The sequence below is a fragment of the Rhinolophus sinicus genome, linkage group LG02, assembly GCF_036562045.2.
Source record: "Rhinolophus sinicus isolate RSC01 linkage group LG02, ASM3656204v1, whole genome shotgun sequence".
Taxonomy (NCBI): Eukaryota; Metazoa; Chordata; class Mammalia; order Chiroptera; family Rhinolophidae; genus Rhinolophus; species Rhinolophus sinicus.
Genome location: NC_133752.1, coordinates 193,747,859 through 193,772,140, shown reverse-complemented (window position 1 = coordinate 193,772,140; position 24,282 = coordinate 193,747,859). Strand labels below are relative to the sequence as shown.

The following is a 24,282-nucleotide window of genomic DNA, read 5'->3' as shown; positions in this document are numbered from 1 at the left end:
ATCTTTTTAAACTGCATATGTTCCTTCCCAGAATTCAGTCTGGTATGATATTAATGAACTTCCGGGCATACGTATGACATTATGATGGTATAATGAGGCTAAGGTGAGGTGAAGGTTGTTCTAGACTTTACTGCGCAGGTGTGAGTGGCCAGTCCAATCTCTTAACAGTTAGGTATTTAGTGTCCTTTCACGTCCTCATAGGGGTTGATGGCTACAGTGGATAAGGGAAAGATCTGGGCGTGGAGGGGAGGTCTTCTGGGCAATCACTTTCCGTAGGTCGTGTCGAACATGCAGGAATGTTTGGATATCCCATTCCTGTCTCTAACTGCCTGCCTCATTTTCTCTTGACAAGCATGATCCCCATAAATCTCTATGGGAAGTTGAGGGGTAAGAGGTCTCTTCTTCTGTATCTGCTTCCTGTTGAATGTGGCCGTTGTCCCTACCTATCAGGGGTTCACGGAACTCTCGGCCTATCTCATCTTAGATGAGGGGAAGGGTCTCAGGATCCGCCCGGAAGGCCGGGTTGACCTCTTTGGACGGGATGTACTGGAAGTCCTGCTGGGGCATCATTTATAGCCCATCGGCCCCTAGATGAGGAGAGAAGGATTTGGTTAAACAGACTTAAAAGTGTTGGCCCAAGAAGCAGGACCCACAGCCATGACGCAAGGTGGCTGTGACATAGAAATTCTGTTTAGCTTCATGGAGCCTGTGGCCTTTTTCTCTGGTTTAACCGGTCACTCAGGTGTCATTGTTCACCCAGGAGCTGGACCTGGAACGGCCTGGAGCAGGGGGCAGGGGACTTCCTATGATTCAGGCTAGGAACAATTTTCTGTTTAAGGTTGAAAAGCTGATTTGAACAGGGATTAAGATCAGGAACTAGGGAGCTAAGAAACTAGGGAAAAGAAGACTTAAAATTCCCATAGTGTGTGGGGGGTCTCCCATATCACTACCATAATTCAATTCAACTTCGAAAAGTAATACATAGAAGATATCTCTTCAAATGTGTATACATTTGTTGGGCTTCCCACGTATATTTGTGAAGTGAATTAATAGAATTCAGGTCCACCCCAGAAGGTCTTCTTAGGTGACATAAGACTGAAAGGCAATTTGTATCACTCAGTTAAGGGAAGGTGTTTGCATGTGTACCCAGCACTGTTAGGTTATGTTCTAAGCTATGGGTATCTGGCAGGGGCTTGTTGAGAAAGTGTAGAAGAGATCAGTAGAAAAGGAGTTGAGCCTGGGGAATAAACTTCATATTTTACTTTTCTTCTGTTTTTATTTATTTCTGCTGCTTCCAGCTGGTAAGTTCATGTCCTTTTGATAAGTCCTTGAGCTTACTTGTGTCTTTAAGTTTGGGGACAGCTGGTTGCCCCTCGGCATTATAAAGTTACAGCTTTATTGATCTTCTAAAATAGTGTGAGTAGAAAGTACTGGTATGAAATTAGATACTCAGCTGTACACGATAATTTTAGGAGTCAGAGGGATAGTCTAAGACCCAAAGTAGGCAATCTGAGAGTCGGAATTCCTGATTTATCAACAGTCAGGTCTGATAGCAATTTATCATTCCCTTATAGCAATATCTCTGCCTCTTTCTCTTTCTCTCCCTACTTTCTTCTGTTGTTCGCTTCCTATTCTTGTATTCATTTTGTTTCTATCTTTCTACCTTCAGTTCCATGTTTTCCTTCTCATGCACGTAATGGAAACTCAAATATCATTTCCATTTTTTGGTTTTGGCTCCTGGACCCAGTATCCAAAATCAAATTCATCATCCCCTCAGATAAAATTCCTTTTCCTTTCTTCCCTGTTTCTGTGAACAGTCACTGTTCTTGCCGTGACTCTGGCTTAAAACCAAGGATTCATCTTTGACCACTTCCCTTGCCTTCACCCCCACAGCCAAACACAAACCCATCCTATCACATGTAAATCTGTCTCATTCATTCAACATTAATTCAACACAGATTTGAATTCCTGCTCTGTGCCAGGTATGATTCTGTGTTGTGGCAATTCCCTTCTTTCTACATTTACTATCCAAATTCAGGATCTCAACACGTTATACTTTGTCTAATGAAGTAGCTTCGTGACTTTTTCCCCAACCTCATATTCCTTTTGTCCATTCCAGTACTGAATTTACTCCACTGCCATATTAATTTTCTAAAACATGGTTTGGTCATGCCACTCCCTGCTTCCTAGAGCTAAACTCAGCTTGCCATTCTCGGCACATCTCATATAACTTGTACTTGAACCATGCCGTCTGCAAACTAGATTGCCCCTTTAGAACATACTCCACACTTTCTCACACCCATGCTTTTGTTCATGAGGTTCTGTCTCCTGGAAGAATACAAGCTCCCAGAGGGCAGGAACTTTGTTTTATACTGTATTATCCCAAGTATCCAGAACAGTGTCTGGTAATGTAGTAGCTACTTAATAGATATTTACTGAAAGAATGAAAAATAAGTGAATCCTGTCAATCCTACCCATTTTTATGACTTCTCAAATATTAATGTTACCTCTCTCAGGAAGCTTTTTCTGATCTTTGTGTATTTCTGTTTAATCATAAATATCTATCTGTGATAGAACCATCTTCTCTTTTTTTCCTGAATCAGTGCTGACCTTGATTATATATATGCTGTGTGATTGCTGTGAGGTTAGTATAGTCAATAAATTAAAAAAATATTTATTGAGTTCCCATTCTGTCAAGTATTGTATCTAGGTACTTGAGTCAAAAAAAAAAAAAAAAAAATAGAACGGAATTCCTTTCCGCAGTGAACTTGGTTTTGTATGATTTTTAAGGTGAATGAGGCCTTTTCTTTGGCATTTTTAGAAGTCTGAGTAATTTTTGAGACACATGACCCTGATGGGCATGGTAGCGACAGAATTAAGGGTAGCTTGTTAGCCAAGACGTGATATTTTCCATACCTTCTACTGTAGGACCTGGGCAATACCTAGTACATACGTAGTAAGCTGTCAGAAATAGTGCTTGTTCTCAAATGCCTTCGTGTCTAATTTTATATAAATGTCTGCTTAGACAGGAAGAGTTTTAAATATTTTGGCTAATGTACTATATTGAAGATAAATTGAGGAAAATAAAAGTAAAAATCTGCCCAACTAAAAGAAACTTCATTAATTGATTAACAATTTTTATACAGAAACTTTTTTTCCCCAGAAGAATCATTTAATTTGGTTGCATGAAACTCACTCTTTGTCATGGGGCATAATGAAGAATCTTGCTAGTATACACTTTTTTAGAGTTATCAGCTGTCTGCCTGAGCTCTTCCATTTCTTTAACACATTTTGTGCTGTTGCTTCTAGTTACATATGTCACTCGGCACCAGCAGAAGGCATGCAGCCCCAAAAGGGGGTGGGGTAGAGAAAAGATGAGGTGGGATCAGGCCAGCCAGCGAGGGAGACAGATGGGTTGTGGGAGATGAGCCTGCCCCGTGTCGTTTTTGTTCTGGCTGCTACTGATCATATGTGAATCAGCAGGAAAGAAATTGGAGTTGGTGATCCTGTGATGAAAAAGAGTTTGATCTTGGACGTGGTAGAATTATAAGTTTACAGAACTAAAACATGATGCATATTTTTTTCTTTTGGTTATTTTAATTATTCTTCCTTTGAGACATTTAAGAAAGTATTTTGTTTGAGATACAACTTCTTCATTTTTCTAAATAATATGATGCATATAATGGGAGATAAATATTACTCCTTTAGGTTTTCTTTTTGGTGCAAGTTTTATTGTAAGTAAAATTTTAGGACTCTCCAGGAATTGGTAGAGACGTAATCCGTGATGGCTGTGCCTCAACATTTTTGGATCTTGTCTCTAGATCATCAGAGTTTAGTAGGACTTTCTCCTGTCAGTGGTTTAAAAATGAGTAGAACGTAATGTGTTTGCTAGAGAAATCTTCCCAATGTATATGTTTTATGCTAAATATTTTCTTTTGTCAGTGCTTGTACTTGACTTTTGTTTGACTTATTTTCTAAGGTTAAAATAAAGGAAACCTTGTTTTATATCTTGCCAAGTCTTCACTTTGTTCTATGGAAGAATCTTATTTTTTTTAAAAAACATTATAAGAATGTTATCCAACATACACAAACATAGAGAGAATAATAGTATAATGAATCTTTATATGACCAATACTCAGCTTCAACAGTTATCAGCAGTTATGCCCAGCTTATTTCATCCCCCCCCCCCAAATTTTTATGGATGGATTGTATTGTAATACAGTTTAATATTAGCATTTTTAAAGGATATATCCTGAAACTTTTGAAACCTCTAAATTACCAAATACCACCATAGCATATAATTTACCCAATAAAAACACGTGGTAAAGTATATATATAAAAATTTTAAGTGACTTCTTCAGCCCTTAATGATCCTATAAACATGGAACTCAATCCGTTACTAAGCTATTAAAATAAATTCGGAATGGAACACTCACTAAAACAGTTTTTCAAATTGCTTTTTCTTTTGTTCCAGGCAGTGGCAGGCATAAGCATGATCCAAGTCACTTCAGAATTTGATACGCCTTTCTTTAATCTATTAAAAATATATGTGTTCTGAGAAACATTACTTTTAAATTTCTTCATTATCTCTTCATGCCTAGCACTAAGCCTGGGTTGCCTTTCTTTTGGGGGCCATTTCCCATAGTTTCTTTTAAAAAACAATCATTTTCTAGAAGTACTGGTTATGTTCATAAAAGTACCTGCTAGGATTACAGACTCTGCAGTTTAACTTCATGCTTCGTCAGAAAAATCATGGTACCATGTGACCAATCTTTATTGTCTCTTTGGGAATAGTAACACATGTGAATGTCACATCTCTGAATCTCAGCGATAATAATAATAATGTAATTCAAAGAAGGAAAAAGGTATGTTCTGAATTAGTGAAAAGTAAATTTAAAAATATTTTAAAGAATAGATAACTTATTATTTCAAGCTAAAAGAATAATATGAATTAGCTTAGTAAATTATTTTTTAAGGAGAGCTCTTGCGAGGCTAGTTTTAAATTATTGTGGTAAAAAACATACAATGTTTAAATTTGCCATCTCAACCATTTTAAACTATACAGCTCAGTAGTGTTAAGTATATTCACATTATTGTACAACAGAGCTCTAGAACTTTTTTATCTTGCAACATTGAAACTCTACCCAGTAAACATTATTTCCAGGCCATTTTTAATGAAAAAAAATTCATTTGAAATGAGAACTGGTCATTTACATATTAATATTGAATGTGTTAGTCTCTTGTAATCATGTAGAGAATGAATCATGAGGCAGTATTTTAGTTTTTCCTCTTAATCTGGTAAACACTATAAAATTGCTGGTATTCTTTTATCCCCCCCCACCCCCGCAAATAGCATAAAATTTTACTTAATCTTAGTTTGAGTTATACTATCACAGATATCAGTTAAGTCTAAAATAATGGGTTTTTGCTGTTTGGTTAAGAACTTTTTATATGAAACTATGATTCTATCCCAACAGTTTAACTAGAGTACTTAAATGGAGTGAGGTTTGTTGGTTCCTTTTCTTGACGTCCAAACATTATGCTTAGTGTTTCTGGATCTTTCATGCAGTATTCCTTGTATCACTCAGATTTTCCTTAAGATCTGCCTGTCTTGGGTCCCACATTAACTTTAGGTATCTTTCATTTGCTTCTATCTTTGTTCAGACAAATATTTATTGAGTGCCATTTAATGTGCAAACACTATTTGCAGGGTCTGTCTACTGAATAGTTGTTACTATCTCGGTGAAATTTCTCAGTTTTCTAATAAGAGGCGTGAACTCATATAACCCATGATTTAATAACTGTTTTTCCCCAGATTTATTGAGATATAATTGACATACAGCAGTGTGTAAGTTTAAGGAGTATAGCATAAGGACTTGACATACAGATACTATGAAATGATTACCACAGTAAATTTAGTTAACATCCATCATCTCATATAGATACAAAAGAAAAGTTTGTTTTTTCTTGTGATGAGGACTCCTAGATTTACTCTCTTAACAACTTTCAAATATACAGCAGTGTTAGCTGTAGTCACCACGCTGTACATCACATCCCCAGGTCTTATTTGTCTTACCGCTGGGACCTTTTGACCACCTTCATCCAGTTTCCCCTGTCTTTACCCTTCACCTCCACCTCAGGTAACCACCAATCTGATCTCTTTTCTATGAGTTTAGGTTTTGTTTTGTTTTTTTGGTTTTTTTCAGACGTTTGTTTTTAGATTCCACATCTAAGTGAGATAGTACAGTATTTGTCTTTCTCTGTCATACTTACTTCACTTAGCATACTGACCTCAAGGTCCATCCATGTTGTTGCAAATGGCAGGATTTCCTCCTTTTTTATGGCTGAATAATATTTTATTGTATATTAACAACTGTTAATTGAAAACCTATTACTGTATGTGAAGCCACTGTGAGAAGGTCATAGGTCTGAACTTTTTATTTATTTATTTATTTATTTTTATTTTATTGGGGAAGGGGAACAGGACTTTATTGGAGAAAAGCGTGTACTTCCAGGCCTTTTTTCCAAATCAAGTTGCTGTCCTTTCAATCTTAGTTGTGGAGGGTGCCGTTCAGCTTCAAGTTGTTGTCCTTTCAGTCTTAGTTGTAGAGGGCGCAACTCAGCTCCATGTCCAGTTGCCATTTTCTAGTTGCAGGGGGCGCTGCCCACCATCCCTTGCGGGAGTCGAGGAATCGAACTGGCAACCTTGTGGTTGAGAACGCACTGACCCATGTGGGAATCGAACTGGCAGCCTTCGGAGTTAGGAGCACGGAGCTCTAATCCCCTGAGCCACCGGGCCGGCCCATAGGTCTGAACTTTTAAAACTGCCCTCCTCCTACAGTTCACTTAAAAGTTTTTGTTGTTGTTTGTTTTTTTAAAAACTACATGTCTTAGTGCCATCATCCATGGGCAGGTGTGTGTGCACATAATGTATCAGCGTCGGGAAGGGTACTGAGCACTGCTGTCTTAAGGAGTGTAGCGCTCAAAGGATCCTTGAATATCATAAAGTTGAATCTTTTTAGTCTGAAAAGGCTGCTCTTAAGGAAAGCAAACAGACTCTGTCAGGGTCAATGGCAAATAATACTGAGCCAGATGGATTAATCATGTTAAACAGTTTTTTTTGTGTTTTTTTTTCCCCCCTACACACACAGACATGGCTTAAATGATGGTAAGTTATAGGTGAGATAGGAAAAAATTATTTGAAGGTTAGATTCTGGATTTCCTTAGTAGGTATTTGTTTTGTAATTCCTAAAATGGTTCAAACCCTTAAAAAATCCTTTTCCCAATGTTTGCCTGTACCGCCTCATAGAATATTGAGTTCCTAATTTTTTTTTCTTTTGAAGTTGCCTCACTCAAGTCTTCTTCATGCCTTTTTTGAGCAGAGAGTCCTTTTTAGTATCTTAGTCTTTTTAATGTCACCCCTGTCTTAATTGCTCTTAACAGGATATTTTCCTATTCATTTTACATTTTCTGAGGTATATCGAGCAGAACTACGACCGGGTTTGGGCACGCTATAGCCTTACATGAAGGTAGAACATGATGGTTTTTTCAGTTTTCAGTGCCTTTCTTCATTTCATGGCTTTCCAATATTTTGTTGGTTTCTTCATGTGAAGCAAACTAGACTAAAGACCTCACTAAAAGTCTGCAGGGAACTAACTCCTACGTCCCCTTTCTAGATTAAGAACAATAGTCTTTTCATTATAAATGCAACGTACATTTCATTACAAAAGCATATAAATGTTTTACAGAAAATTTGGAAACTATAAGTGAAAAAATAGTTTCATAGTCTAATCGAACAAAACCTTTTTTGTGTTTTGGTATACTTCTTTATAATCTTTTTATCTCTGTATAATATTTTTATATATGAGTATGTATTTTGTATCCTACTTCTCTTAAACTTAACTTTAGAAAAACATTTTCCACATTTTAAATGCTTCATAAAAAATATTCTTAATAACTGCATAGGATTTGGTGAATGAATATATTAATTCACTTAACCATTATTTCCCATGTTATTGAAGAGACTTTCATATTGTATGTATTTTGTCATTTTTTAAAGATCTTTTTCTTTCTCCTGTTGCTAGGTGTTTTGTTTTTAATATCCTATTCCTGAGTACTATGATTAAATATTCATGGAGGTTAAAGTATTTGGGTTAATACCCATCATCAAACAGACATCTCTCTATTTCGTTATGGAATCTAATGGCTTGTGAATTGTTTTCTTTAAGAAATTTTCTCTCCCAGATTGTTTTGATATAATATGATTCTTTAATACCTTCTGCATACTCATTAAGTGTTATGTCTGAAGATTCTTTCCCTTAGTAGTTGGAAGCTAACATAGATCTCACAGCTATTTCTCCTTGGCCACTATGTCCTTCTATCTCATTGTATGTGTGTGTGCGCTGCTTTTATTTCAAATGTTATGTTGTCCTCCTGAGTGATATAGTTGAGGACAGTATCTGACTGGCAATCTCCTAACACTCTGTGAGTATAGTGGATACTAATTTAATAATGATGGTACCTTGCTTTTTAAAAAGTTTTCAAGAATAATAGTAGCTTGCCAGTAACATAATTTATAATATTAGTATTCAGCATATACTCAGTGGAATAGTCTCTTCACAGTGACCTCTAAACTTTTTGTTTCTCCTTCCATTTCCAGGTTGCCATCACGAAAGCCAAGGTGGATTTCTCCAGTGTCGTGTGCCTGCCCCCTTCCGTCATTGCTGTGAATGGGCTGGACGGAGGAGGGGCTGGCGAAAATGATGACGAGCCGGTGCTGGTGTCCCTGTCTGCGGCACCCAGCCCCCAGAGTGAAGCTGTTGCCAACGAACTGCAGGAGCTGTCCTTGCAGCCCGAGCTGACCCTGGGCCTCCACCCCGGCAGGAACCCCAACTTGCCTCCACTCAGTGAACGGAAAAATGGTGAGCAGATGCGGGATGATTGCACTGCCTGGTTTGGAGCATGGTCTTCATATAGATCCTTACCTTATTTCATGTCTCTTGAAAGTTTCTTATAATCTTAACTATTTCTTGTAAAATAGATAAATAGTAAGTTTAGGTGATCATTGTAAACTCAGCGTTTTCTGCCTGGGGTATTATAATTACTTTCTAATTTGTCTTCCTATTTTTCTGCTTCTCCTTCTATAAATTCTTTAATTCAGCAAATATTTATTGAGTATCAGTGTATTATAAACTGTGCTAAGATTAGGAAGTAAATGGTGACCAAGCTTCTCTCATTAGGAAACTTACCCTATCCTACACTTTGTCAGAGTAATCATCGAGAACGCCCTAGCGTAATACTTTTCAGCACCTGCCCTATGGGTGAAAACAAAAACAAAATAAATTTTTGGACAGATGTACAGGCTTTGTAGGACTTGATCTCCTTCTGTTTCTTTAGCTTCTTCTCTTACCATTCCCTCATTCCTAGTCTTTGCTCCAGCCTATTAACTGTTTTTAGTACTACTTGTAAACCATGCACGCTTCTAACTTTTGTTATTTTAAAAACATTTATAATTTGTTGTGAAATATTTAAGATTTCAATAAAGTTATAAAGAGTAATAGAGCAAATACTTTTCTGAACTCACATACCACCTGACTTACGTACTGTCTATGGATCTCCACCCATCCCCAGAGATAACTAGTTCCCTAAATTTGGTATTTCATTGCCAAGTATTTCTGTATTTTTTTTATTTATTAAATTTATTGGGGTGACATTGGTTAGTAAAATTATATAGGTTTCAAGAGTATATTTCTGTAATACATCATCTGTATATTGCACTGCGTGTTCACCACCCAGGCAGTTCTCCTTCCATCAGCATATATTTGACCCCCTTTTCCCTCTTCTGCCCTCTTACCCTCTGGTAACCACTTACCCTCTGGTAACCACTAAACTGTTGTCTGTGTCTATGAGTTTTTGTTTCTTTGTCTTGTTCCTTTGTTGCCTTCAGTTTTATGTCCCACATATGAATGAAGTCATATGGGTCTCGACTTTTTCTGTCTGACTTATTTCACTTAGCATAATAATCTCAAGATCCATCCATGTTGTCACAAATGGCAGTATTTCATCTTATTTTAGTATTCCATTGTGTATTTATAGCATATCTTCTTCATCTAATCATCTATCAAAGGACACTTTGGTTGTTTCCATGTCTTGGCCACTGTAAATAATGCTGCAGTGTACATTGGGGTACATAGATCTTTACAGATAAATGTTCTCAGATTTCTTGGGTAGATACCCAGGAGAGGTATTAGTGGGTAATATGGTAATTCTATTCTTAATTTTTTGAGGAACCTCCATACTAGTTTCCATAGCGGCTATACCAATTTACATTCCCACCAAAAGTGTATGAGGGTTCCTTTTTCTCCACAGCCTCTCCAACACTTGCTAATTGTCTTGTTGATGATAGCCATTCTAACAGGTGTGAGGTGATATCTCATGGTGTTTTTGATTTGCATTTCCCTAAGAGCTAGTGAAGTTGAGCATTTTTCATTTATCTGTTATTGTCAAGTATTTCTGTATTTTTACATATGAATATATTCCTAAGCAATATATAATGTTTCTTATTTTTAAGTCCTCATGTATATTATTATAAAATAGAGAACCGTATTTATGTATTCTTCAACTTGTTTATTCGATATTTGTTTTCCCTGTGAGTTATTAAAGATTGCCTATATTTCATTTAATCTAATCTGTGAATTACCATTTAATGAATAGTCCTACTTTTCCCGACTGATCTTTAATGCCAGCCTTACTCTGTTTCTCTGTGTGTTGGAATTTTGAGGCTTTCTGTCCTGTTCATTGGTCTCTCTCTATTCATCTGTGTCATACTGCATCATCGTACCGTAGGTACTATTGCTTAATAATAGTCTTGCTATCTGTTAGCATGGGTCACTCCTTGCCTTTTTCTTCTTCAAACTGGTTTTGGCTATTCTTGCCATTTTAATTTTTCATAATTTTTGAATCAGTTTATAAGGTTCTGCAAAAAAACAAACAGAAACCCATTGGGATTCTTTTTCCTCCAACATTTTATTACAAAAAATTTCAAGCATATGAAAAAGTAGAAAGACTTTTACAATGAACCCCTTTTATGCTCACTTCTTAGATTCTACTATTAACATTTTATACGTAATACTTGCTTTATAATATATCCGTCCATCCATACTTTTGTCTATCCATCAATCCATCTTATTTTTTGGAAGCATTTCAAAGTAACTTGCAGACACCAGTACACTTCCATTGTATCGAAGTATAACAATAATACAGAATAACACACAAACTGTAAGCTTCCTGGTGGTTGAGTTATCACAGAGTGAACACATCTGTGTGTAATTACTACTTAGCGAAGAAATAAAATATTACCAGCACCCCACAGCCCCGCCTTGTGCTTCTAGCCAATCAATACTCTCTCTTCCTGCTCAAAGGAAACTACCATCCTGACTTTTAATAACCATGGGTTAGTTTTGTTTCTAAACTTTATATAAAGGTAATTATGCTGCATGTATTCCGTTGGTGGTTTCTTTTATGTGTTTGAAATCCTTTGTGTTGGATTGTATGTGGCTGTAGTTTATTTTCATTGCTGTATAATCAACCCATTTTATGAATATACTGCAGTTTGTCCATTTTACTTTTGATGGATATTTGGGAGGTTTTAGTTTGGGGCAATAATGAATCATACTGTTATGAAATTCTTGCACATGTCGTTTGGTATACTTGTTGGGATTTTGATTTGAAATATATCATTTATAGGTTAATAGAGAGAATATGCATTTAAATATCAGGTCTTCCTGTCCATTAATTTTCTCTCTTCAATTAAATAGGTTTCCTTTAATGTCTTTCCATAAAGTTTTGTAATTTTCTCCATAAAGGTCATGCAAATATTTTATTAAGCTTCTTCTTGTTGTCTTTTTTTTGCGGGGGGTAGACATTATAAGAGGTATATGTTTCTAAAATATTTTTTGACTGTTTGCTGCTGAGGGATCGAAATACCAAACCTTTTCAAAACTCCTGTGGCTTTTCTACATCTCTGCCAACTCCTTGGTATAGACCCTCACCCCTACGTCCTTTCTTGCTAACTCATATTCAGGCCTCACGCCCTTTGAGAAGCCTGTCTTAACTCTTACCAGTGTTAGGTGTTCCACTTGTGGTTTGCCCAACGCCCTTTATCATCATTCTTTATCACCCTATATTTTAATTGGAATTCTCCACTCAGCAACATGAGTGAACCTTTGGAAATGGAAATCAGACTTTGTTACACTCCTCTCAGAACCCTTCATTGTCTTCCTATGAGGCCTTCGATGAAATCATCATTCTTACATGACGTGGCCCTGGTATCCATGCTGACCTTCTTGATTTCTTGCCTCTGTCCCCTAGCTCAGTCTGCTCTGGCTCCAGCCACACTGACTTTCTTGCTGTTTCTTGAACATACCAAGTATGTTCCTGTCCCAGAGCCTTGGTATTTGCTGTGCCTTCACTGAGGAAGTTCCTGCACAACTGTCTTCCTCAGGGAGGCCCTCCCTGCCTGCTTTATCTAAAATAGCATCTCCCATTACGCTCCATCCTTTGTTTTTCTTAGAAGGTGTTATTATTATTGTGTGGTGTGTGTGTGTGGTGTGTATGTGTTTATTGTCTATATTCCCCACTTTGATAGTACGTTTCATAAAGCCAGAAGCTTTACTTTGTTCACGGGTGTGTATCCAACCCTGGCTCATAGTGGGCACGTAATAAATATTTGGTATTTGTGGAATGAATAAATGAATGGTTTACTTGTTTGTCCCACTAGAGGCAAGAACTGTTTTTACATCTTTAGTTGAAAAAGTAATGGAAACTGAAGCAGTTTTTATTTTGGGAAATAGTAGACACTCAAGCAGTTTTTTTGTGTGTGTCCTTTTTTCATTTCTAATTTCTACTTTTTTCCCCAAATGGCAGAGAATTCAGCTTATTTGTATGTTAAGGGGAAAAAGTCCAGAGGCAAAAGCTGAAGAGAGAAAAAGAGAAAGGATAACTGATGGAACAAGGTTCCTGTGGTGATGGAACAGGATGGGATCCAAAGGTATTGGCTTTGTCTTGCGCAGAGTAAGGACCAGCATTCCTCTGGGACAGGCGGAATGACAGTGAAGGTGGTGACAGACAGCAAACAACAAACCTCATATCTTGGGCAGGAAGTGGAGAAAATTGGTGTCGACAGCTGTGATGGTCTCAGTGGAGTAGAAGGCAGCTGTTGCTGTTAGGGCAGAGGTGTTGGTCTATCTTCAGACTTCCTCTCTCAACTCTGGCATATAAATCAACTGAATCTTTTCCCATTTTGAAAAACAACTCTGTAACCTTCTCTTTGTAGTCAAGCTCCTGAAAAGAGTAGTTTACAGTGACTGTCTCTACTTTCCCACATTCTAGAGACTTCTCTGCATTCTGGCTTCTGCCCCTGCCTCTCTTCAGAAACTCATTGCTAAAGTCATTAGTGTTGTTTTTTTTTTTTGCTGTACATCAGATAAGCACGTTTTATCCTGTTTAACCCTTCTGCAGCATTTGACATGGTTGGCCACTCCCTCCGACCTGAAACTTTTCTTCTACTGACATCTGTGACATTACTCTTTCCTGGCTTTTTAAACTCTACCTTTCCAGCCACTGTCTCTTCTGCTCAGACCTTTTGCTAGCTTTCTCTGCCTACCTCTTAAATGTTGTTACTCTCCAGTGCTCAACCCTAGGGCTTCTTTAGTTGTTACTCAATATCTTTACCTTGAATGATTTCCCCCAGAACTTTGGCTTCTAACCACCATCCTATGCTGTTGATTTCTGTATTCTGTCTCCAGGCCAAGTCTTTCCCTGAGCTCCAGACTCATATGCTTGGCTGTCTGTTGAACACCTCCACTGGATGTGCCAAAGACTCAGTATGCTTTGAGTTAAACTCATCTTACCTGAAGTTCCTGCTGAATTCTCCATTGTAGGAATTGGCACCACCCTCCATCCAGATGTTCAAACCAGAGGGTTTTTTTGTTTTCTTCCTAAATAAAAACTTTAAAAGTTTCATTTTTTATATAATCAAGTAAAGTATAGGAAAAAAGAAAATAAAAATTTCCTTATAATTAACAGTTCAGTGATGGCCAGTGCCAGCAGTTAATATATATTCTGTGTTTGTTCACTTGTATACACATATAATCTGTATAAATTATTTTCATGTAATATTATGAGATTTTCCTATATCATTCAACAGTCTTAGAAAACATTTTTCTCTGCTTGGTGTTTGAGTTGGGTATATAGGATATTTACCTAGGCTCCTATTATGAGACCCTTACATTGTTTTTATTTTTTTATGTTATAAATAGTACTGTGGTAAACATCTTGGTATATAAACTTGGTGCAGATAACTGTGGGACAGACTCCCAGAAGAGATGAAAAGATATGGACATAAAGAACATTTTCCCCTTCTGATTGCAAAAGTAACATGTTTAGGTATTGTCAACCAATGGTTGTTGGCGTCAATTCAACACCAACAGGAATCCCCAATTTGGGGTGCGGTGATGAAGAAAACTATTTGGTGCAAACAGCACAGCGGTGAGAACAGCGTGGCTTTGGAATAGCTCAATAGTGTATAGCTCAATTATGAAGCAGCATGGCTGTGAGGGATCCATGGGGCCAGGGCGCTCTCTGGCTAGATAGCTCTGTTTTGCTCTGGTCCGGTGCGCTCCAGTCTGATCTCTGGCAAGACATTTTCAGTATTTCATCTTTGGTGTTTCAACTCCACCTGGGGAAATGCAGTCTTCAGTTTTTGGTGGAAAGGAAAAGTGCACTCTCTGAGCCAAAAGGGAGCTGACTTTTATAGACAGAAGTCCCACCTCTGGTCCCTGATTGGTCCATCAGGCATTGTCCAAAATTGCGCAGTTTGATTGGTCCAAAAGGCATTGTCCTCATTGGTCAAAATCGAGCCACTCTGATTGGTCAGTGAAGATGCTGATTGGTATATAGCTGCACAGCTCTGATTGGACAGGGAAATACTCAATCCTATTGGTTGAAATACTATTCCAGTAACTCTATCTGGCTCAGATGGCAGGAACACAGTGCAGGTAGGCAGTTCAGTGCTGGCGGCAGACAACTTAGTGCAGGCTTCTCCCTGAAGTGTGATTTGCCTGAAAGGTCCCTGTGTAGAAATGGGTGCTATGCTCTGTTGTTGTTTTTTAAAAATTTGAGCCCAATTATCCAACAGGTGCCCTTCTTAGTAGGTATCTTCTTTCTCAGGGTCCACACTATAAAGTTTAAAAAAATTTTAAGTTAGTATTTCCAAATTGTCCTCCAGAAAGATTATAACTTGCTGTTTTTGGAAGTAAATTTTTATTCCATCTCTTGTCTACCCCCTCATCTTTCTTCCCAGTTATTGGTCACCAAATTTTATAGACTCTGCAATGTTCATATCTTCTGAATTTATTCTTTTCTTACCATCTTTTCAGTTGCCACTTAGTTCAGACTCTTAATAATGTCTAACTTGGATTATTGCAATGGCCTTCTGACTGATCTTGCCTTGTTTCTAATCTTGTCCCTATGACCACTGGGATGATCTTTCTAAACCATAAATGAAGTTACTGTTCTACTGCTTGAATTGCTTAGTGACTCCCCATGTCCTCCAGGGTAAAGCTTATGGTCTTCAGCATGGCAAACCAGGTCCTTCAAAGCCAGCTTCTGCCCTCCTGCTCGTCTTTTCCCACTCACACTAAATGATTTGGGATTTCCCATAAGAGACACAGTTTCACCTCTCAGTTCTTCTTCGTGCCCTGTTTCTTTGTTCCTGGAATGGCTGTCCTCTTCTGGCTGATGTTTCTAAGTTGTAGTAAAGAATCAGGAGAAGGTACTGCTTCTTTCAGGACTTCTTCCTCTGACTTCAAACTTAGGTTAGGGATTTGCTCCTTTAATGTTCTTCCAAAGTACCTGTGCATAATTATCTACTTATTTGTTACTATATTTGAGTAGATAAGAAGCTTTGTGAAAGCAGGGTTATGTCTCTTTTACTTATTGTGTTATCCTTAGTGCTTAGCCAGAAACTTGAATGTGCTAATGAGTCAGCTAGGGGCTCGTTCAATGTAGATTCCGATTCTGCAGAGCTGAGTGAGACCTGAGAAGCGCCATTTGTAACCAGCATTCAGGTGATGCCAATACTGTTGGTCTGAGGCTCAGACTTGGAGCAGCAAGGTTTTAGAATATAGGAAGTGTTTGCTAAATGTTTGAGCAAATGAATGAGCAAGGAAACTATGCTACTAACTCATTGAAACATTGAATTTTTTTTTTTTTTTTAGATTTAAGCAATTAAGAGAATGATCATTACACACACACACACACACACACACACACACACACGGTGCCAAAACAATGAATACACGTTTTAAGAAAGGAAAACTATATTAAAATTGTAATACTCAATATATACTGATAACAAAAAATAAACACAAGTCACATTTGACTTCTGCAATTACCAGAGGTGCTCAAAGTGGTTACCATCAGCATCCAGACACTTCTGATTATGGTGAACTACTGCTTGAGCAACGTTGACCACAGTGTCCACTTGTATACATTTTTTTGGCATCCCCAGTATATATATAATCACAGGATGTGAAGTACAGCATAGGGAATATAGTCAATGATATTGTAATAGCTATGTACAATGTCACAGGGGTCATAGACTCGGGGTTATCACTTTGTGAGGGGAATCTATGTCTAATCAGAGTGTTTTGTACATCTGAAACTAATAAAAGCAAAAGGAAAAAATCTAATAAAAACAAACAAAAGAAAAAGAAAGTGATTATTAACTCTGTCACTGGACAGAAAAAAAACAAACTTGTTCAATTCAGGGTTTAGATTATTTGGAAGAAAGACTTTCTGAGTCCATCCCTGTAGAGGTGAAGTGTTTGGTGGAGTAATTCTTTATTCTCTTAATTAGAATAAAACATTTAGAGTACAAGTTTTAACTATTTTCTTAAGTTGAAGAACAATAAATTTGTGATTTATATATAAAGCTAGTGTATGAAATGTCTGTTCTGGTTGAATGACACCTGAATGGAGGAGCCAAACCCCCATTTGGCGTCCCTCATGCACCTCAGCTCTCAAAAGAGCACAAGTTGAAAGCTGCTGATCTAGATCATCTATCTACTTTAGTTTGAGCTGTGTTGGAGCCAACCTTTTCAGTTGCTGGAATGGTTTCCTGACTGCCAGGAGCCCCAAATTGATTAATTGTGATCATGCTTAAAAGGGAATATGGATACTTGAAACTGACAAACGTAATGGTATATACAACATAATTATCATTTTTGGCAGGAGAAAAGATACCCAAGAAAATGAAATTGTGTTCAACTTTAGAAAGGAAATGATGGTGAAATACTGATGTTAGAACAGTGCTAAAGGGAAGGAGAGAGGCTTAATAAAAGAATACGAGGTGTGCTCAAACAATACCGTGAATATTTAAATGAAAAAAATTTATTACAGTAAAAGACACATTGCCATTAATCCCCCTCAAAATACTCCCCCTTGCTTGTGCACACCTATCCCATCATTCTTGCCACTTTCTGAAGCAGTTCTGGAAGTCCTCTTTCGTGAGTGTCTTTAGTTGTGCTGTCATGGCTGCCTCAATGTCCTGAATCATTTTGACTTTGAGAAAGATCCAGAAGTCACACTGTGCCAGATCCAGTGAATAAAGTGCATGAGGACACACTATAATGTTTTTATTCAACAAATTGCCGTATATCAGAAGTGATGTGTGACTTGGAGTGTTATCAGTATGAAGGATGATTTATGGCACACTTTAAAACGCCTCTCAACTGTAGCTCACACCCGATTGCACCAAACAAGTTGAAACTTGTCACACACTGTTACTAAGGTTTGATGCGCCACTTCCCGTATTGAAGATCCCTATGTTTCCATTGAATGGCGCTCGGCAGCATCATTCATTATATTTTGTGATCACAACGGAAAGGCTCCGTATCACGCATTGCTTCTGGTATGGCAATTTTTGTGTCATCCAGTTTATTCACTGGTCTGGCACTGTGTGACTTCTGGCTCTTCCCCAAAGTCAAAATTACTGTGAAAGGTAAACATTTTGAATCCATTCAGGACATAGAGGCAGCCACGACAGCACAACTAAAGACACTCACAAAAGAGGACTTCCAGAACTGCTTCAGAAAGTGGCAAGAACTATAGGATGTGTGTGTTTGAAGCGAGGAGGATTAATGGCAATGTGTCTTTTATTGTAATAATTAAAAAAAAAATTTTTTTTATTGGGGAACGTTGGGGAACAGTGTGTTTTTCCAGGGCCCATCAGCTCCAAGTCAAGTCATTGTCTTTTAATCTAGTTGTGGAGGGCGCAGCTCAGCTCCAAGTCCAGTTTTTGTTTTCAATCTTTAGTTGCAGGGGGGCACAGCCCACCATCCCATGCGGGAATTGAACCGGCAACCTTGTTGTTGAGAGCTTGCACTCTAACCAACTGAGCAATCCGGCCGCCCAATAATTGTTTTAAAATTTTAAGCATTCACCATATTTGTTGATCACACCCTGTAATCTAAAAAGTTTGATGACTACTGCAAATATTGTTTATATAGTAGAATGTATACCAGTGACCAGAAATACTAATTGCTTAGCAAAAATCACTTAAAAGTAACTGTCAAAATCAGATTCTGTTATAGAGAAGATAGGAAATGTTGATTAAGTTAAGAGAACTAGAAAGTTGCAGAGTAGCTGTTTCCCTGGTCAAACATGCTTATTGTTTTCTTTTTTGTCCCGTCCAGTAGCATCAGGTGAATGTCTGGACAGGCAGTATTGTTAGTGTGTAGTTGCAGGGCTTTCCTGGCCATAATTGGGTCTTCTATTTGTGTACCTTAATGGTGCTGCTTCTGTCAAAAGGGGAAAGAGTCTAGAAAATTATTATTGTATTTTACACTCGATCTTCTTTGAATGTTTTTTTTGTAGGGAGGTAAAGGTAAGAGCAGAAATGGAAACTCCCTGAGAGGATTATGAAATTGGAAATTGTGGAGTTTAGAGCAGAATGAATTCTGGAATCAGAGGAGGTGCTTTTTTATGGATGGTGTACTGTGTGTTGAAAGGATGGAGTGAGGAATGTACCTCTCAAATCTGTTTCATGTAGAAGCTTATATAGAAATTCAGTGAGTTAGCAAGGTTCCTGACAAGGCAGTAAAGGGCAGTCAAGATGCTGATACCTCTATTTCCTAAACAGAGGAAGTTGGAGTCCTAATGAGAGGAGCTGCCTTTGGTTAGCTCAGCATTTCCTCGTCTAATTGGAAAAAGTTGGTAGAGAAATTTTAGAGTGTGTTTTTTTTTTTTTTAATATTACTCCTTTGTCTTCTGCTAGATTGAACGCTTAGGTCTAAAAGATTAAATTGATCTACCTGTGCATCCTGTCCAGCCAGGGTTTGGAGAAGCCTTGGGGAAAAAAACCTCTCTAATGATCTAACGCCATCATCTTTGGCTCCAGCTAAAGGAGTTCTGGCACACATTGAATGAATGTATTATAATGGAAAATTTAAGTTTCGCTTTGCTTCTTCCTTTAATAGTGCAGTGCTCTTTGGCTGTCTTTTCCTTACATATCCATTCCTTCCTCACAATAATCTGATATCTAATTAAGTATGAATGAGTTTCAGAACTGGCTGAGACTGCATAGGGTTATTTTCAGGAGCCTCAAGAATGGGGGCTGAAATATCTTTTGCTTCTTTTCCTCATTTCAAATATATTTCATTTTAGTCATTCCATAGGCTTTTGTGGGCAAGCCTGGGAATTTTGCCATAATACATATTTCATGGCATCTGTGGGAAAATGTATTCCATGTTCCAAATGCTCAAACTACAAATGAGCTTTTGGAGTCTAATCCATTTATAAGTTGGGGACTTGCTTATATCCTAAGAGGTGTGCCTCTTGAAGGTTGGGAATTATAGAGTTAAGAAAAAAGTGAATAGTAATTACATGGAATGCATTACTCAGAAGGAATTGCAGACAAAAGTTAGATAAATTAATAGATGACAAGTTCGTAAAAGTTTCCAAGAGAAACCTGGCATTTGGGTTATATTCTTGACCTTTTATTTAGTTCTTGACTTTAAAATTTTTATTTCAGGACAGTCATTTGTACAATTCTGTTCACTGCTGTGACCACCGTAGAAATTAGTACTCAGCAGATATTTATAAAGTGCCTGTCGTATGAGACACCGAGGACGACATTAAAAGATGTGAAGAAGAAGTTGTACCGTAGCTACTAGTGTTGCCTCCTGCCTTCCTGTTCCTTTAATGAACAAACCATAAGCTCATTGATCAGAGCTAATCAGTATCAAATTTCTTTGTTTTTCCTTTCCACTTTAGGTACTACAAACTAAATTTGGGGCTAGTGATCTATTTATGGGGGATACTTTTTTGGGTCATGGACAGAGGTTGGATACCAGGCAACATTTTGGAAACGAATGAGGTTTTCCTTTCCTCTTTCCTGCTTGGCCCCCCCTTCCTAAGCATCCCCTCGATGGCTATCCTGCACTTCTTGTGTTCTGGTTAACAAATCCTTGATTGGATATTAAAGCTGATGAGAACTTTGTATGACCTGAATTTCTGCATTTTGAAAGGGGCCTCATTATTGAGAAAGTGCCTTTCTCCAATCCGCCAGTGATTGAATAAATAAAAATTTGAAATATCACCCACAGAATAAATGAACAAACAAAACAGAAATAGATTCAGAGATACAGGGGGAAAGAAACAAAAACAAAAACTGAGGGTTGCTAGATGGCAGGGTGAGTGGGGATGGGGAAGAAGGTAAACTAGTGTTTGGGGAACAAATTAGTAGTTACAGTATTGCCATGGGGATGTGAAATACAGTTTGGAGAATATAATTAATAATGTTGTAGAGATTTTGTAGGGGGTCAGATGGGCACTTGTCTTATTAGGGAGACCACTTCAGGGATGGTGTAGATACACCTGAAGCTGAAGCTGAATAATATTGAATGTCAGCTATAATTAAATATGTGTATATATATACAGAGGGTGCCCAAAAAATGTATATACATTTTAAGAAAGGAAAAAAACTATATTAAAATTATAGTAATACATACTGATAACAAAAGATGAATACAAGTTATGTGTATACATTTTTTTGGCAGCCTGGTATATAGTCACGGGATATGGAGTACAGCATAGGGAATAGAGTCAACGGAATTATAACAGCTATATTTGGTGTCAGAGGGGTAGTAGATTGGGGGAGAGGGGTTATCATTTTGTGAGGGGTGTAAATGTCTAACTATTACGTTGTTCTGTACACCTGAAACTAAAAAGAAAAAGAAATATCACCCATAAAAAATTGCTTATATCTATACCTATAGGAACCTTCATTTCTGAATCACAGATTGTTCATGATCTAACCCATATGAATATACTTAGAGAACAGTGGGACACAATATTTGAAATTAGGTCTGCAAAGCTAAAAAAGCTTCTTATACTAATCATTCCCCTTGAAATTAGAGTGATGATATATATTTCAACATTCAAGTCGGTTTTTTTCTTTTTTGGGGGGAGGGGGAAATAATAACATACATACAGAAAAGTACATAAATCATATGATAGTTAATAAAATAACCATAAAGCAATGAGCTGTGGAGCCACTACTCAGCCCAAGAAGAGCTCATTGTGAGCCCCAGGGAAGCCCCCAATGTGCTCCTCTCTGATCACAACTCCATCTCTTCTTCCTATTCTGACTTCTTGAAAATCATTTGTTTTAGCAACTATATATCTATTCCTAAACAATATAGTTTAAGTTTATAAGAATGGGATGGATCGTATTCTTCTTTTTCTCAACATATGTGGTATTTATTAATGTATTTAGCTTTAGTTCATCCGTTTTCATTACTGTGTAGTGAATGCTTTCATGGAAAAATTATTCCATAATTATAAAAAAACTGTTGGTGAACGTTTGGGTTGTTGCAGGTTTAGGTTATCACAATGTTGCTGTGAATGTTCTTGATGTATCCAGGCGCATATACACCAGAATGGAAATTCCTATAATGTATATAGTAATATACAGTTATTAAGTAATACTAAACTGTTTTCTGAAGTGGTTGTACCAGTTTATATACCCTCCAGCACTATATGAAAGTTCCCACTGCTCCATATCCTTGCCAACACTTGGAATTGTTAGATTTTTAATATTTACTACTATGCTGGTTACATAAAGGTATCTATGACGTTTTTGATTTTCATTACTATTTTCTAATGAGGTTAAATAGCTCATATTAGTCATTTGGATTTCTTCTTTTGTGAAGTGCCTAGTGAAATCTTTTGTCTATTTTTTCTCCTGCATTGTTCTTTTTGTTTTTGTTTTCCCCTAATAGGAGTTCCTTATATATTCGGAATACTAGTTGTTGCTTAAATGTATTATAGATATCTTCTTCCACTCTGATTTGTCTTTATCATTCTCTTTATGGTATCTTTAGATTAAGAATTTCTAAATTTAGTATAATTGATCTATGAGTATAGTTAGTGAGTTTTGTGTCTGAATTTTTTGTTTGGGGGTAAAATAAACCCCAATTTAATTATTTTTCCAAATGGATTCTCATTTATTGGAAAACACTGTTCTTTCCCCATTGATCAGCAGAGCTACCCCTATGTGTGGTGTGTTTCTGAGCTCACTGTTTGGTCTGTTTGTCTGTGCCTGTACCAGTACCTGTCTCAGTGATGATAACTGTAATAAGCCCTGTTCTATGGGAGAAGTCAGCCCTCCCACCTTTTTCTTTTCCAAAACTGTCTTTCTTGGCTTATTCTTGGTTCTTTGCATTTCCGTATGAATTTTAAAATCATGTTGGGCACCTGAAACTAATATAAAATAATGTTGAATATCAACTGTAATTGAAAAATTAAAAAGGGCGGGGGAGATAATGAAGAATAAGAGGTGTAGAGTTCCAGATATAAAACAAGTAAGTCTTGGGGAATGTAATGTACACCATAGAAATAGTCAATAATATTGTGATAGCAGGTACAGTGTCAGATGGTTGCTGGGCTTATGTGGTGGTAACGCCTTTAGCATAGGGAATATAATCAATAACGTGGTAATAACTGTACAGTGCCAGGTGGGTACTGCTGAATAACTATGGTGTACACCTGAAACTAATATAATGTATGTTAGCTATATTTTAATAAACATCTTTAAAAGAAAATCACTTTGGGATTTTGATTGGGATTATAGTAAATCTGCAAATCAATTTGGAAAATTAACATCTTTAGAATATTTACCGTGAATATGGTATATTTCTTCATTTATTTAGATTTTCTGTAAGGTCTCCCAGTGAGGTTTTACAATTTTCTCTGTGGTGGTCTTCCACATCTTTTATTAGATTTATTTTTAGAGATTTCATATATTTTAATGCTTTTGTAAGTGTTTAAAAAATTTCCTGTTTTTGCTGATTTCAGAGATTTTTCTGGAAGAATATACAGTTTGTATGTATCTGTTATCTGCTGAGTGGGATGGGAAAAGTTATGTAAAGAGAAATAAGAGAACGGAAGTGAAAAGGACACACTTGGTCCCCTTTCATATGTGTTTCTTCTCCTTTGTAGGAAGTACTCATTGGTTTCCCACATATGCAACCTGTGGAAGAAAGGGCAGATAAGTAGTTCTTTTCTGTAAGGGTACACACTGTATCCTTTCATGTTTTAGTGTTGCACAGCAGGTACTAATTAACTGCTGGAAGAAGTAACAATTTTGAGTGGGCAATTTCTGATTCAAATTACAATATTTTCTTGGGGAACAGAAAGAAATTTGTTACTTGTGCTCCTCAGGAACTTTGGTTGTCAAGGATTTTCTAGATTAGGTCTCCCAGCCAATGTGAAAATGCCCAAAGCTTAAGTATGTCAATTCAGTGAATCTGTTTATAGTGTGCTTTAGAGAATTTCATAGCCTACTTCATCTCAGTACTTAAAGACAATCAATTTCCCGTTCTCAGGTATTCATTAATTATTGTGCTCGGCCTGGAGCACAAACAGACACCAGATAGACTCTCCCTGTTTAAAAAACAAAACAAAACAAAAACCCTCCTAAAGGATTCCATCGCAGTGAAAACTGCTATTAGTATATGGTTTATTTCCCTCCAGTTTTCTTCCAAATGTGTGTTTTAAAAATAACTGAGCTAATACCTTGCTTTTTTCATTTAGCATTGTAGCTTAAGATTTTTCAGATATCATCGAAAGTTTTATAAGTAGCCTTTTTTTATGGGTGTATATCTTTCCATTGTGTGCCATCATTTATTTAAACCCCCCACCCCCATTGGACATTTAAAT

The 24,282-nt window shown here is 37.2% G+C and overlaps 1 protein-coding gene across 7 annotated transcripts in view; it reads left to right on the top strand.

The window, feature by feature from the left end:
- Positions 1 to 24,282, top strand: part of MRTFA (myocardin related transcription factor A) — a 177,123-nt gene that overhangs the window by 54,293 nt on the left and 98,548 nt on the right. For all 7 annotated transcript variants that reach the window (XM_074326442.1, XM_074326441.1, XM_074326440.1 and 4 more), the window contains one exon: positions 8,660 to 8,921. In XM_074326442.1, the coding sequence (XP_074182543.1) occupies positions 8,660 to 8,921 (262 nt within the window). The remainder of the gene's footprint in view (positions 1 to 8,659; positions 8,922 to 24,282) is intronic.